Below are 14,319 nucleotides of genomic sequence, written 5' to 3'. Positions count from 1 at the left end.
GAGTGAATGCTGTTTTAAACGTATTTGTAATTGGAATGTTTCCCCCTCATTTCAATTTTCACACAGGAAACTTGGTGTAGCTTATGCTCTGCAGAACCTAGTCGGCTTTCAATGATCATTTATATATCTGTGTTCAATGGGACTCCTCTGAGATATGCTAGAGATGGGTATCTTCTCAGTACTGTTACATTATTGCAGGGAAAAGGAAATCAGTGTCAGTCAGTCCCCTCTACTGTTGTCTTCCCTCCAGCCCTGCACACACATCCACGCCTCTGTGTACACGTGCATCACATGAAGGACATTTCAGAATACAGAATATGTTGTTTATGTCATTGATTTCAGTTTCTGGAGTTCAGTGTGACCAAAAATTGCTAGATTGACAATTTGTGGAAATTTTATTTCCTCGTTAAAGTAAGCCTAATTTGAATATAGGATAACTTTATTAGCTTCTCCTAAGAGCATAATTGCTTTGCAATTGTTTCCATTTATTCCGTTTGGGTTTGGGCACATACCTGCAATGCTCAGGGTTTACTCCTGGTTCTGTGCCCAGGATCACTACCGGCAGTGTTTGGGCAGCATACATGGCTCAGAGGATCAAACTCAGATATGATATGAGCAAGGAAAATCCCCTACTTGCTATGCTTACATTCTGCCCCTAATTTTTATATTTTGAAGCAAATATTTTTATATTTTAAAGCAAACAAGCCATATTCCTGAGTATTGACACAATAACAAAAGTTTTTTTATATATTTTCCAGAACTTTCCACTATTCCCAGCACCCCAAGTAGTTTTAAAGTCATCATCAGGTAGTCATAATGAGGCAGTGCTGATTCAACACTTATACAGACAGGTTTCTAAGCTGGTTACACCCTCTGCTCAGATGTGATGAACTTTGTACTTTGACTCAGCAGCCTTATTTTCATCTTGCTCCTGATCTTCATCCTTCTCTGACAGCACTTTTATATCAGACATAACATTAGTTGCTTTTTTTTTATCACAGGTAAATTTGTTTTGTCAAAAAAGAATAAATAAATAAATAGGTGATCCTTATTCAAATGAGACGCAACAGAGATATTTTCTGATGCTGAGTGCCACCACACACTCCAGATTTGCAGAATAACCAAGTGTAGTCATATTGCAGATCTAAGGACTCAGGATGCTAAATCTACGTCTGTGGTGTCACCCATTTTGTGCCTCTTTATCTACTAACTTGTGCATCTTGACCCAATTCTTTAAATAAACATACAAATAAATATAGGATTCACAAATAAATATAGGATTCACTTTCAGAATAGGCAATATAACAAACACAAGGTGCTACCAAACAAAAATTATTTTCTGGATAATTCATTTTGATAATCTAAAGCCAGGATTATTAGAAAGTTGCTTAAAATTCATTGAATTTCAAGGGCTGGAGAGAGAGCACAGCAGATAGGATGGTCGCACACAGCCATCAGCTATTTGGTGGCCAGCACCTCTAGGAGAGACTTCTTTTTTTTTGCGTGCAAATAACTTGAGGATTCTTTTAAAATATGTATTTTCTGGATTGAGTGCTAATATGTTTTATTTCTAACAAACTCTCAGATGATACCAATTGAGATTGTATGGTACATGTACATGAATTAAATTTGAATAACAAGTATGAATCAAATATGCACATGTAAAATAATAATACTTCCTTTCAAAGGAATAAAGAAGTGAAAATCAAGAGGAAGAGAAAAGGTTAATGTTAAAACCCATTATTTGTGGAAACAAGTGTGTCTATACGGCTTATATCAGAAAATATGAAAATGAATCTCTGCCCTCAAAGCACAATCACTTTGCTATAATAGCTGTCATGCATAAAAAAAGTGGAAATGTAGTTTTATTACTTCAAAATGTTATATAAGAAAGCAAACAAATAAGAGTTTTATTTACTTTCCTTACTTATTTCATGCTATATAAGCATTCAAATGAGATTTTGGTTTAATATTCAATTTACAAAATCTTTAAAGAGACATTTTACTAAAGTAAATCGTCCACAAGGAAATTCAGGCATACAATAACAATTATAAGCATCCATAATACAAAGAAAAAAAAATTAATGAAAAATCCTAGAAATTTATACTATAACTAATTAAAAACTAAAACAGTCTTTATAACTGTACTGTCACTGTCACTGTCACTGTCATCCCATTGCTCTTCAATCTAAGTATGATTAAACTGCTGAAATAAAAAAAATTTTAAACATTACCAAAATGATTTTCTAGAGAAGAAAACTGCCTATCTGAAATGAAACTGTGCTGAATGTCTCTGCAGGCAGGGGAACTAGAGGCAGAGGACGAGGTGTAGGGCTCTTCCTTTGCACTTGATCTATCCAGGTTCTGACCACATGTGGAAGTTCCTCTAAGCCACACCAGGAGGAATCCCTGAGCTCAGAGCCAGGAGAAAGCCCTCAGTACCACAGGGTATAGCTCAAAACAAAACAAAACAAAACAAAACAAAAAACACACAAAAATGCATTGAATGGGATTAAAAACACATTTCAGAAGAACAGGCTAGTGAGTTAAATGTATAACAAATGTGGTCTAAAAATGAAGCACTAATGCGGAAAAATATTTTAAAATATTACTAAATTACTAGTGAAACACTCGACTTTTTTTCTTGGAAAGTGGTTCTTTCCAGGAAATTTAGTACTGCTGAAGCACACACATCCCAAATTAAAGTAACACTGAAAATAGCTTCATAGTTCAGCTGTTTAAGCCAGTGATGTAGAAAAACATAATCTTAGAAAGTAACTGAGAAAACAATTGCATGTATGTACACAGAACAGAAAGAAAAACCAGGTATAATGGAAGTATACTGATGAATGGTAGATTTATTTTGTCTTAAGTTCAAATATTTTTTGTTCTGTGAAATGCAATTTAAAGTAAGATGTGCAGATTCATTTTGTTCAAATTTCAACTAACGACCTTTGTTCTGTTTGTCACTAAGTCAATTGCTGCTCTTGTAATCTACAACTTTATGCCAGCAAACTACCCTGCATATTTAGACCTGTTTGCTCAGTGTATGAAAGGTCAATTCTGCCTTGTAGAAACTTAAGGTGTCTTAATAACATTAGCTGCTCTGTCTCTGATTTGGGTTCTATATTCTCTTTTATTGCATTGTTAATACATATTGTAGCTAGTATTTCTACAATCTGGTACAGAAATGTCATCCTCAAAAGACTTCATAAGAAAAGACCTGAAAATGGTCCATGGTTATCCTATGATTTGTGCTTTTGTGGACAATTGGGAAAATGTTGAACAGTTCCAGAGCAGGCCAGATGACATCGTAATTGTCACATATCCCAAATCAGGTGAGTTTTATGAGTCATCAAATTTTATATCTGATTTTAATCTCTGTTTCCTGAAAAGCAACTTACCTATAAATCAAAAAATCAACTTAAATAAGGTGAATATTTCTCTTTATCTAGACAAATATTTCAAGTGTGTTAAAATTGTCCTTTGGTACATTTGATACACAGAGCAAAATTGCAGAATTTGGTTTGTAATTGAGTATATTAAGATGAAGGACTTCCATCAAGTACATTTCCTTGATATTTGGGTGATTACTACAAACAATTTTGTCTTTTGTCACAGGTACCACGTGGGTTAGTGAAATTGTGGACATGGTTCTAAATGATGGTGATGTTGAAAAATCTAAGCGAGATTTTATCACTGTTAAAGTTCCAATGTTGGAAATGTCCCTCCCCGGACTAAGAACATCAGGTAATATTAAATTAACTGTGTATTATAATTTTTAATATAGCTTAAATAAAAATGTATTTAATATATTTACATTTAATATAATAACAATATATGACATCAGTTATTACATTTGTGATTTGCATTCAATGGAAATGAAATAGATTTGGTATAATAGGATCCAAATTTGTAAGCAAAACAATGAAGGCATGCATAGAAACTGTATTTAGTTTATTGTGCCTTCAGTCATATGTACCTTCATATAAAAGCACTAGAAAAAATGAGAATGCAGATCAATAATATATGCTATAAAGAGAATATCAACACTTTAATTTTGATGCAAAACAATAAAAATATTGCAATTAAACTTAGTGCAATTTGGAAGTTAAAAAAACTCATTTGATAATTATATTTCATAAGCAGATATGATAAACTATTTCTTACTAAATCTAATTTTGTAAGTTGAGGAAGAAATGAGATATAAGGACTGGAATAGTTTAAAATGCTTTATATTGAGTTTAATATAGACTTGGTATTTTAATCTAAGGAATTCAATCTCAAAATGTGTGCCTTATTTTTATATGATATTGTCTTTTTAGGACAGTCATTTCTATGACTTGTTCAAAATTGATCAGCATTATTTGTTTTCAAAAATGTCTTGACATGTTGGTTGAGAAATAGGCAAATTATAATATTTTTATATACCAAATTACAAATTCTCAGGTATAGAACAGTTAGAGAAGAACCCATCACCTCGTGTTGTGAAAACACATCTACCAATTGATCTTCTTCCTAAATCTTTCTGGGAGAACAAGTGCAAGGTACCTTCAATTCTAAAAGTCATTCTTTAAAAGTCAATCTATTCTTTTAGTAACTCACCTTGTAAGTTATGGATCAAATGTTTTGCTTATTTGTTACCATGCCAACTGGGTTATCCAATAAAGCATATCAATTAAAATGCAATTATTTTAACCTAAGTCTATACACTCAAGTTGTCCAAATTTAAGTTATGTATTGACCCTCAACCCAGAATAATAGTGTAACTATTGTTTTCTAGCCTTGTTATAAAATCTACGATAAGAATGCCAGGACTTATTTAAATTCCTTTTTTTCTTAAAGTTTCATATCCAGCAATGCTTAGGGGTTACTCCTGGTTCTGCACTCAGTAATCACCTCTGGCAGAGCTCAGGGGTCCATGTGGGATGCAACAGATTAATCCTGGGATGGCAGCATGCACCTGATCTGCTATACTATCTCTCTGACCCACTTATTTAAATTCTTGATAAAATTCTGCAATATTTCTACATTTGTGCTTTCATCTTCACTTCAGGGAAAAATTTAAATGTATTTTTTTAAAAAGTCTTAGACTATGAAGTTTGTTTTATTTTAACTGACACATTTTGATTTGTGATGTATGATGCAAAATTGTCATGTAAAATTTTATCATAAAAGGTGTTAATAATGTTATTCTTTCAATGAACCACTTTTTACAGAATTTTATTTATTTTTTAGAGCAATTTTAGGTTCACAGAAAAATTAGAAAGGAGGTATGGAGATTTCCAATATATTCTTGCCCTTACACATTTATTGGTTACCACACAGTTGTGCAATTGATGAACCTACCCATTAACATCCAAAATCCATAATTTACATAAAAGTTTACTTAACATGCTTGTATGAGCAATAAAGGTTTATTTAACATACTTACATGAGCATGTTTTCTAGAGTTTAAAAATGTTTAATTTATATACATCATTATAGTTTCATGGGCTGGAGCGATAGCACAGCAGGTAGAGCGTTTGCCTTGCACGCTACCGACCCAGGTTCAATTCCTCCTGCTCTTCTTAGAGAGTACAGCAAGCTACCGAGAGTATGCCGCCCGCATGGCAGAGCCTGGCAAGCTACCCATGGTGTATTTGGTATGCCAAAAACAGTAACAACAAGTCCCACAATGGAGAGTTTACTAGTGCCTGCTCGAGCAGATCTGTGAGCAATGGGATGACAATGATGCAGTGATTATATTTTCATACAGTGTGGTTTAATAATTTTCTTATCACTGTATCACTGTCATCCCATTGTTCATCAATTTACTTGAGAGCGCACCAGTAACGTCTCTATTACACTCAGCCCTGAGATTTTAGCAGCCTCTTCTTACTCCTTTTTCCCAACGATTGGAGGCTCTTTTAGGGTCAGGGGAATGAGACTTGTTACTGTTTTTGGCATATGGAATATGTCACGGGTAGCTAACCAGGCTCTGCCGTGCAGGTGGGATACTCTCGGTAGCCTCCCAGGCTCTCCAAGAGGTATGTATATATCTGTTACTGTATTTTGGATATGAATATGCCACGGGGCCATAGATATATATTCATTCTATAGATATAATATATGGATGTATATATATATACATTCATATATCTTGTAACTTGCTTACAAATTATTTTATTTTCTTAATTTGAATACCTTCCATTTGATTGTCTTTCATTCTCCTTCTTCAGATGATTTACTTGGCTCGAAATGCCAAGGATGTTGCAGTCTCATTTTACCATTTTGACTTAATGAATAATTTAGAACCTTTTCCTGGCACCTGGGGAGAGTATTTGGAGAAGTTCATGACCGGAAATGGTAGGAGGACTTAGTCTAAAGTTAATAACTAAACTTCATTCTTAATAATACTGCATATCATTTTCACTATGATTTTTCATTTCTGAAAACAATTTTTTAAATCAGTGAAAAGATCACATTCAATTGGAATGTATAAAAACATAATGTGAATATACATAATTCAAATAGAATTTTAAAAATTATTGCAAATATATTTATTCACGTATAAACCTATTGTCATCCATTGGCTAAACAAAAATAATTTTGAACTTTTTTCTGTGTTACAAATACATTAGTAGTTCCTGCTTACAGTTAAATTACTTGCCAAAATCATTAGATATGATATACATATATTTACATTATTTGTATAAATATTTGATTTATAAACTTTGTAAAAAAAAGGTTTCCTTTCGTGTGAGATTAGTGTTATCTACAGCAGGTTAATGCATTTAAATTTATAGTACAGGGGCTGGAGTGATAGCACAGCGGGTAGGGCGTTTGCCTTGCACGCGGCCAACCCGGGTTCGAATCCCAGCATCCCATATGGTCCCCTGAGCACTGCCAGGGGTAATTCCTGAGTGCAGAGCCAGGAGTAACCCCTGTGCATCGCCAGGTGTGACCCAAAAAGCAAAAAAAAAAAAAAATTAAAATTAAAATAAATTTATAGTACAATTTATATTTTATATATTTTTGAATTGTGTGTTCAAATAGCCTAATTATTTTAAAAATAGTAACATTTAATTTGTTAAATTGCACAAAATGCTTTATAATTTGACATATGATAATACAAATAAATATCTAATTTGATAAATACTTGTGGAAAATACCATTTTTCTGGTTTTAGTGGCATATGGTTCCTGGTTTAATCATGTTAAGAGCTGGTGGAAGAAAAAAGAAGAGCATCCAATACTTTACTTATTCTATGAAGATATGAAAGAGGTAAAGCAAAACAAATTCAATCTGAATAACTCTGTCTCTCTCTTTTGGAGCAAAATGTTTGATTTTTATTATTCAGCCTCATCTGTGAAACCCAGATTTGTTTATCTATAATCCTTACCTGCTTGTACAAATATTGCTAAAATAATTCATCATTTTCTGATTACATAATTAATGACAATCTTATTTAAGTATCCTTTCACCTCTGTGCTCTTCTTTGACCACTTAACCATATTTTCCTTTTGAGATCCTAACCCTGACTTCCATTTGTTTCATTACTGCTCCCTTATATTTTTTTCTTTACCACAATCAGTGTTCAGTAATTTGCTCTATTTTTGATCATGAATTTCATTTCTACTGTTTTCAAAATATTGCAGGTGCTAATAGCACGTAGGAAACTTTATTTGTGCACATAACCTGAATTTTTTTTTTTTTTTTTTTTGCTTTTTGGGTCACACCTGGCGATGCACAGGGGTTACTCCTGGCTCCGCACACAGGAATTACTCCTGGCGATGCTCAGGGGACCATACGGGATGCTGGGAATCGAACCAGGGTCGACCCCGTGCAAGGCAAACGCCCTACCCGCTGTGCTATTGCTCCAGCCCCAATAACCTGAATTAATTTTAGGTTTTCAATTAAAATTAACTTTAATATTTTCAAAATTAAATTAATCATCTTCCTATTGCAGGATGTACACTTTGATCCACTCTCTTCATTAATGACATGATTTATCTGTTCAGTTTTAGAAGTTTCAAAACAAGTTGTTTTCAACAAATTGTTTTCATTGATTTTTTCTTATATTCTGAACATTCTGTTGATTCTCTTACCCTTTCTACTGCTACTTTCAAATGTATTTCCTTTTATTCTATTCTCATTAGCTTTCTCTAAATGTAGGCACATATAGAGATTCATCTAGTCTCCTCATGTGTAAAAAACTAAGGCATGCCAAGGGGCAAGAGCTGTAAAAAACTAAAGCTCACCAAGGGGCGCATGCACTTGCGGGCTCTCCAGGTGGCTGTGTCTCACCGCTCACGTTCGGTGCTCTGGAACCTCTGTGTATGGGCTGGATCGGGACAGCCATTAGCCAAGGACAGGCGAAAGAAGAACAAGGACCAAGCTGGTTGCTGATTAGTTACCCTTTATTCAATCTTCCATCTTTCTCATCTCCCGCACTCCCAGCTCCATCCTCTCTCTGGATCAACTGCAGCCTCTCCATCTCTCTACTCCCATTTTCCTCTCTCACCCTTGCCCCTAGGTTACACACAGTCAGGTAGCAAAATCAACATAATAAAGCCCTTCCTGAGGACTGTCAGGTTCAAAGGGAACACAACCTAGGGGCATTCCAAAGCCCTTCCTGACTGCCAGTAGGCAAAATACCTCTTAAGGGTTTTTTCTCCTCTCCCCATTCCAAACACTCATTAACATCTTAATACTAGTTATTTTTGCATGGACATAGCAAGAGATACATTGAAGTTTGTAAGGCAGCTCTCCTGACAACATCTTGCCACAGGCTCAGACCACAGCACTCAGGCCAGATTAATTACTCCTAACCCTAGCAGGGTCCAAATCTAGTTATCACTGTTTGGATCATGACAACATTTGTCCATGATCAAGCTCTTAACTTATCGTTAAGCATTAGGCACTTTGGCCAGGTCCATCTCGATGCCAGGGTAGCACACAACTCACCGCTTGCCCTGGGTCCATGTCGTCCCTCATCAGGACCCTGCTTTTGGGGGTGCTAGGAAGTAAGGGCAGCTGAGGCTTAGGTCAAGAGAACAGATGCCCAGGAGGAAAATATCATGTAGAGTCAAATGACTCCCGGGTTACAAAAGCATAGCATTTGCTAAGTCTTCCTGTGTCCATACAAAAAGGACATTGCTCTGAATAAACTATGCAAAGGACTCAGGAGAAGAGAAAAACAATATTTGCAAGTCAACAGAACACTAAGAAAGAAGTTATAAATAAACACAGAGGAATGGGAGCACTGTGACGGGAGTAACACAATAAACCTAAACTATCTGAGGCTATGTTATCCTACACTCATGGGGTACATTTCACATGATATCATAATATCCTGACTCAGTATTTTGGTGCATTTTACTTAAGTTGACCAGGCTCCACCCCTATTCTCTTCTTGCCCTTCCCTCCCACATACATAAATATGAAAATGTAAGAAATGTTACTCTAACAATAAGAACCTTCATATATGAATGAAGATTTTCTGATTACAATAGAATGTAGATTATTATCCTTGAAACAACACCTCTGGTACTTAAGTTAGTGCTTACCACATAAATAGAAATACTTTTTGTTTGATTTTTGTATAATTAGCCGCTATGTAGGAAAGAGAATCTGCTTCAGATTTCAAAAAACCCTAAACACATCAGCTAGGCTGGTACTCTAAACCGGAAATGAGTAACATCACAGAGGGTATGTCTGTGAATCTGGGCCTGTGGTGCATGTTGATTCATACTGTTGAACATGTGGTTCAACAAAATTCATATGGTTGCTTTAATAAATCGTGACCTCAGTTTTAAGTTGTATAAGTTATATCTATCACATTTAAAATATATTTCCTGTTCTGGTTATTTCTGAGAAATCCTCAGGACATTGCTCCTATTTTATCAAAAACTAGATTTTTCTGCTCTGTTCTACTTTTCATCACAGTTGCTTACCTCCCATAGAGAAGCTGGGCTATCCTTATCTTTACCTCTTTATCCAGAATTTGAGACAATTAATGCCAACTTACTGATAACACAAAGCTGCAAAACAAAGCAGTTGTATGAAACCACTTCTTAGCTAATGTTTGATTATTCAGAGTTAAGTTACAAATTCTTGGTAGCCCGGCAAGCTACCAAGAAAACAAATGCATCCATCCTCTGTGCCAAATAATTGTATTCACTGCCTGGTCATAAATTAAAACTACTCATATTTAGGAAAAGAGAAATGTTAGCTTAAGGATATAATCTCATCACAAAAGAATGGAAAAATGTTGGTCTGGCATTACAAACCTGCCAAATATCACGCCGTGCTCCCATGTGACACTCTAGAAGCTAATTAGTTCCTAAATGAACCATAATACCTCCTTTCAATCAACTTGTTATTTACTTAAATTCTGGTCCAATCAATTGCTGTAAATGTATCCAGATATTTTAAATTCCACTTTCATTTATTAGAAACATCATCACAGAGACCATCCTTTTTTTTCTGTCGTACTGTCATTTAAGAAAATTTTAATAAAAGAGTAATAAAATAATTATTTATCAAGAATAAAATTTAAAGAGAAGTCTAATAATGTACATCATGTTTATGAGTACCTAGATCAGTTAATAAACCAATAGAAAGAGAAATTTATTAGAGAAATATATTCAGTAAGAGCCTGCAGTGTTTGCTTTCTGTCTACTGGTCTATAGGCTCTCATCATCATTAATGCTTCAGTGGTGTCCAGATTAGTCTGCAAACACCTGAATCATTGTTAATTGCTCTCAACTTCCCTATGCACCTAAGTTTATTTTTATTAAATAATAAATAAATTGTTAATAAAATAGTTAATAAATAAATAAAACAAAGTTACTAAAACTATTAACTTTTATTTTTGCTTTTGTCCCCATCATCATCATTTTTTATATCTTACTCATTCTAATTTGACTCCTTATCAGTAGCCATCTCATCTTCTCTTACCAGAGTCTGATACATAATAAGCTGTTAGAACTTCACACGGGAGTTGGAAACCATTTTGCTGTCACAGGGCATTTGGATATTTCAGACATCATTTGCTTGCCATACAACACATGCAGGCCATAGGCAGCTGACAAAAACTTTACTGTTTTATCTCTCGGTTATGTAGTAGAGGCAGAAATGATATTGTGGGACAACTCTAGAGCCAGACATTCCTCACCCCCACCAGTGGGATCTCCCTACCAAAACATATGCATGTGTCTTTTTTGACACAAAGTCAAAAAAATATTATTGAGTGCTATTTCCTGTCTTACAGGAAAAAAAATGAACTTGATGACTTTGTGCCATCATTGGAGTTCATTTTTATTAATTTATATCCAAGATAAATCAAATCCATATTTATATTCTATGAAAATATACTTGAACTTGTCTAAATCTGATCACAAATTAAACTTAAAATATTTGTGATTTTTCTAAATAATGCAATTATGCATTTCAAATAATTTTCTTGTACTTTAATATAAACTAAAATTACAAAAATTAGAATATATTTGTATTCATTTTGATGAGCACACATTGTTTTTTATCCTTTATGACCAATTTATGTGTAAAAAGGAAATGCAAATTCAAAACTCATAACTTAATAAAACTTAAGGAAGAAAAAGTAATACATCAGAATATTATGAATGCTTATATTTTTTCATATTACACTAATGATTTACTTTTTCACCATTTGGGGGCATGTCTATTTACTGCTAGAATCCAAAGAAGGAAATTAGAAAGATTACTAAATTTCTAGAGAAGAACTTGAATGATGAAATCTTGGATAAGATCATTCATCATACTTCATTTGAAAAGATGAAGGACAATCCACTGGTGAATTATACACATCTGCCAAGAACTGTGATGGATAATAGCAAATCCTCTTTTATGCGCAAAGGTAAATATTTTGATAAATTCAGTTTCCTTTCTTTCTTTGTTTTATTTTTCTGGCCACACCCAGATATGCTCAGGTGTAACTCCCAGCTCTGGATTCAGGAGTTGCTAAGGGGACCACATGGGATACTGGAAATTTAACTAGGGTCTGTTGCATTACAAGGCAAGCACCCTACCTGCTGTACTATCTCTCCAGCCCCAAGTTCAACTTCTTACTTAGCTATCTTTTAAACTACCTGCATTACTATTTTTACTGTTATCTCTGCCAATTGCTTTATTCATCTGCAAAATAAGACGCTAAAAATACCTATCATAGAAGTTTATTAATTGAATTAAAAATTATTAAGTGGAATAAAGTATGAAAGCTTTTATCAGAGTAACATATTTATGCACATTTTTTCTATCTCTAATACTAGAGAAGTGTGCTTTTTCAATTACCAGACATTTCAAGTTTTTATTTCTACATTTTCAATATTTGTGTAAAACAACATAGGTTTTTTTCTTTTCCCTAGTGGCATATATCACTCAATAGAGTACTGTCATGTTTAAGGACACAATATTGAAGCTGGAGATAATGCTGTGGTAGAATGTATTTTATTCCCAGTGTGAGATGCAGCACCTAAATAAATACACGGACTCATTTAGAATTCAGTGAACATTTTAAGAATGGTTCACCAAGATAAAGGATTTGTTTTTATCATACATAAAATTTTTGCACTTAAGTAGTACAGTCTGAATTGAAGGAAACACAGAATATAAATTTAACTTAGAATTAATACAGTGGAGAATCATTGATGAAAGAGAGCTTTATTTAAACTGAAGCAAATTTTGTATGTTAAAGTTTATTGTATATGACTTGAGTAAAAAACATATTAACAATAAATGGAAAAATCATTACATTTAATAAATTCAATAATTTCCCACCTAATATCACCATTTTCAATGCCATTCATTGACTTGAAAAAAGGTAGAATTTTAATTCATAATATGGGAAGTTATGCACATAAACATATAGATTAAAACCCTTGATTTGAAAAGTTTTGTGATTACATATTTTCTAAAGTAGTCTTCTCTATACATTAAATTTACAATTTTAAAGAAAACGTTGTACAGACTAAAAATTTAGATAAGAAAGCTAAGGGTTTGCAGAAAGTATCTTTAAAAGTTGTATTCTGTGTAATTATAAGGCACCTCTCAAGGTAGAAGGAATTGGCATCATTTTCAAGTATGAAAAGTACAAGATTAATGTCCTAACATGTTCTTTGGTATACGGTATATTTTTCTTAAATTATCAAAATATTTTGGGTTAGTGTGATGGGTAGACTGGAGCGATAGCACAGTGGGTAGGACACACGGCCTACCTGGGTTCAATTCTTCCGTCCCTCTCGAGAGCCCAGCAAGCTACCGAGAGTATCGCGCCCGCACAGCAGAGCCTGGCAAGCTACCCGTGGAGTACTCGATATGCCAAAAACAGTAACAAGCCTCACAATGGAGACATCACTGGTGCCAGCTCAAGCAAATTGATGAACAAAGGGATGACAATGCTATAGACAGTGCAGTGTGATGGGTAGGGCATTTTTCTTGCACACAGTCAATCCAGATTCAATCCTCAGAACCTACATGATCACTCAGCACCACATATACGGTCCCACTCGTCTGGTCAAAAGAGATACCTAAACACAGAGGGAGGAGTAAACCCTGAACACTGTAAGGTGTGGTCAAAACCAAAAATAAAATAATTAATTTTTTATATATTTCAAATAGTTTTTCATATATTTCTTATTTTTTTATTTTTAGGGATTTCAGGTGACTGGAAGAATTACTTCACTGTGGCCCAAAATGAAAAATTTGATATTATTTATAAGAAGGAAATGTCTGAAACTACACTTCAGTTCCGCACAGAAATTTAAAGAGTCCTTGTAACAATTGAAGAATAACCAATAATACTTTAAACAAGGACAGTTCTACCTGCTCTAGGTTGTCAAATAGATTTATGAATCTGAAAATATGTTTCAAAGCTTAGTTTTTAGTGCCATTAATGAAACAATTTCTACTTTCCATAGTTATATTTTGTGGAAATAAACCTCTGTAGCTAAACCTTACTTTAAAAAATAAATAATGGAAACATTTTTTCCTCGTGAGTTTTGAAAGTCTAAATCACAGATTAATTCCCCCTTTTGTTTGATTAGAAATACTATTAGTTTACAAGATAACATATTTTAATAGTACAATTGCCAGACCCTGTCTACCACCAAAGTTCCAATATCCATTCCCCACAACACCCTGGATCCCATCTGTTATATTCTACAATTAGGTGGCCTCGGGGCTGGAGCAATAGCACAGCGGTTGGGCATTCGCCTTTCAGGAGGCCGACCCGAGTTCTATTCCTCTGCCCCTCTCGGAGATCCCGGCAAGCTACCGAGAGTACCGAGCCCGCACGGC

At 34.3% G+C, this 14,319-nt stretch overlaps 1 protein-coding gene across 1 annotated transcript; it reads left to right on the top strand.

The window, feature by feature from the left end:
• Positions 1–3,190: 3,190 nt before the first annotated feature.
• On the top strand, positions 3,191–13,787 carry SULT1B1 (sulfotransferase family 1B member 1). The gene is made up of 7 exons (XM_004621687.2): positions 3,191–3,338; positions 3,622–3,750; positions 4,450–4,547; positions 6,222–6,348; positions 7,172–7,266; positions 11,701–11,881; positions 13,675–13,787. Exons 1-7 carry the CDS (start codon positions 3,191–3,193, stop codon positions 13,785–13,787), a joined length of 891 nt encoding a protein of 296 aa, XP_004621744.1.
• The last annotated feature ends 532 nt before the right edge of the window (positions 13,788–14,319 follow it).

This window comes from Sorex araneus, chromosome 5 (genome assembly GCF_027595985.1).
Source record: "Sorex araneus isolate mSorAra2 chromosome 5, mSorAra2.pri, whole genome shotgun sequence".
NCBI classification, from domain to species: domain Eukaryota; kingdom Metazoa; phylum Chordata; class Mammalia; order Eulipotyphla; family Soricidae; genus Sorex; species Sorex araneus.
The sequence above is the reverse complement of the archived record's forward strand: the minus strand, read 5'-3'. Positions and strand labels throughout refer to the sequence as shown.

Bases quoted from the DNA above. Each gene is read 5' to 3' on its own strand.
- SULT1B1 (XM_004621687.2), top strand. From the start codon at position 3,191: ATGTCATCCTCAAAAGACTTCATAAGAAAAGACCTGAAAATGGTCCAT. The intron at 6,349-7,171 runs GTAGGAGGACTT...TTCTGGTTTTAG, and splicing joins GAAGTTCATGACCGGAAATG to TGGCATATGGTTCCTGGTTT. The intron at 7,267-11,700 runs GTAAAGCAAAAC...ATTTACTGCTAG, and splicing joins TCTATGAAGATATGAAAGAG to AATCCAAAGAAGGAAATTAG.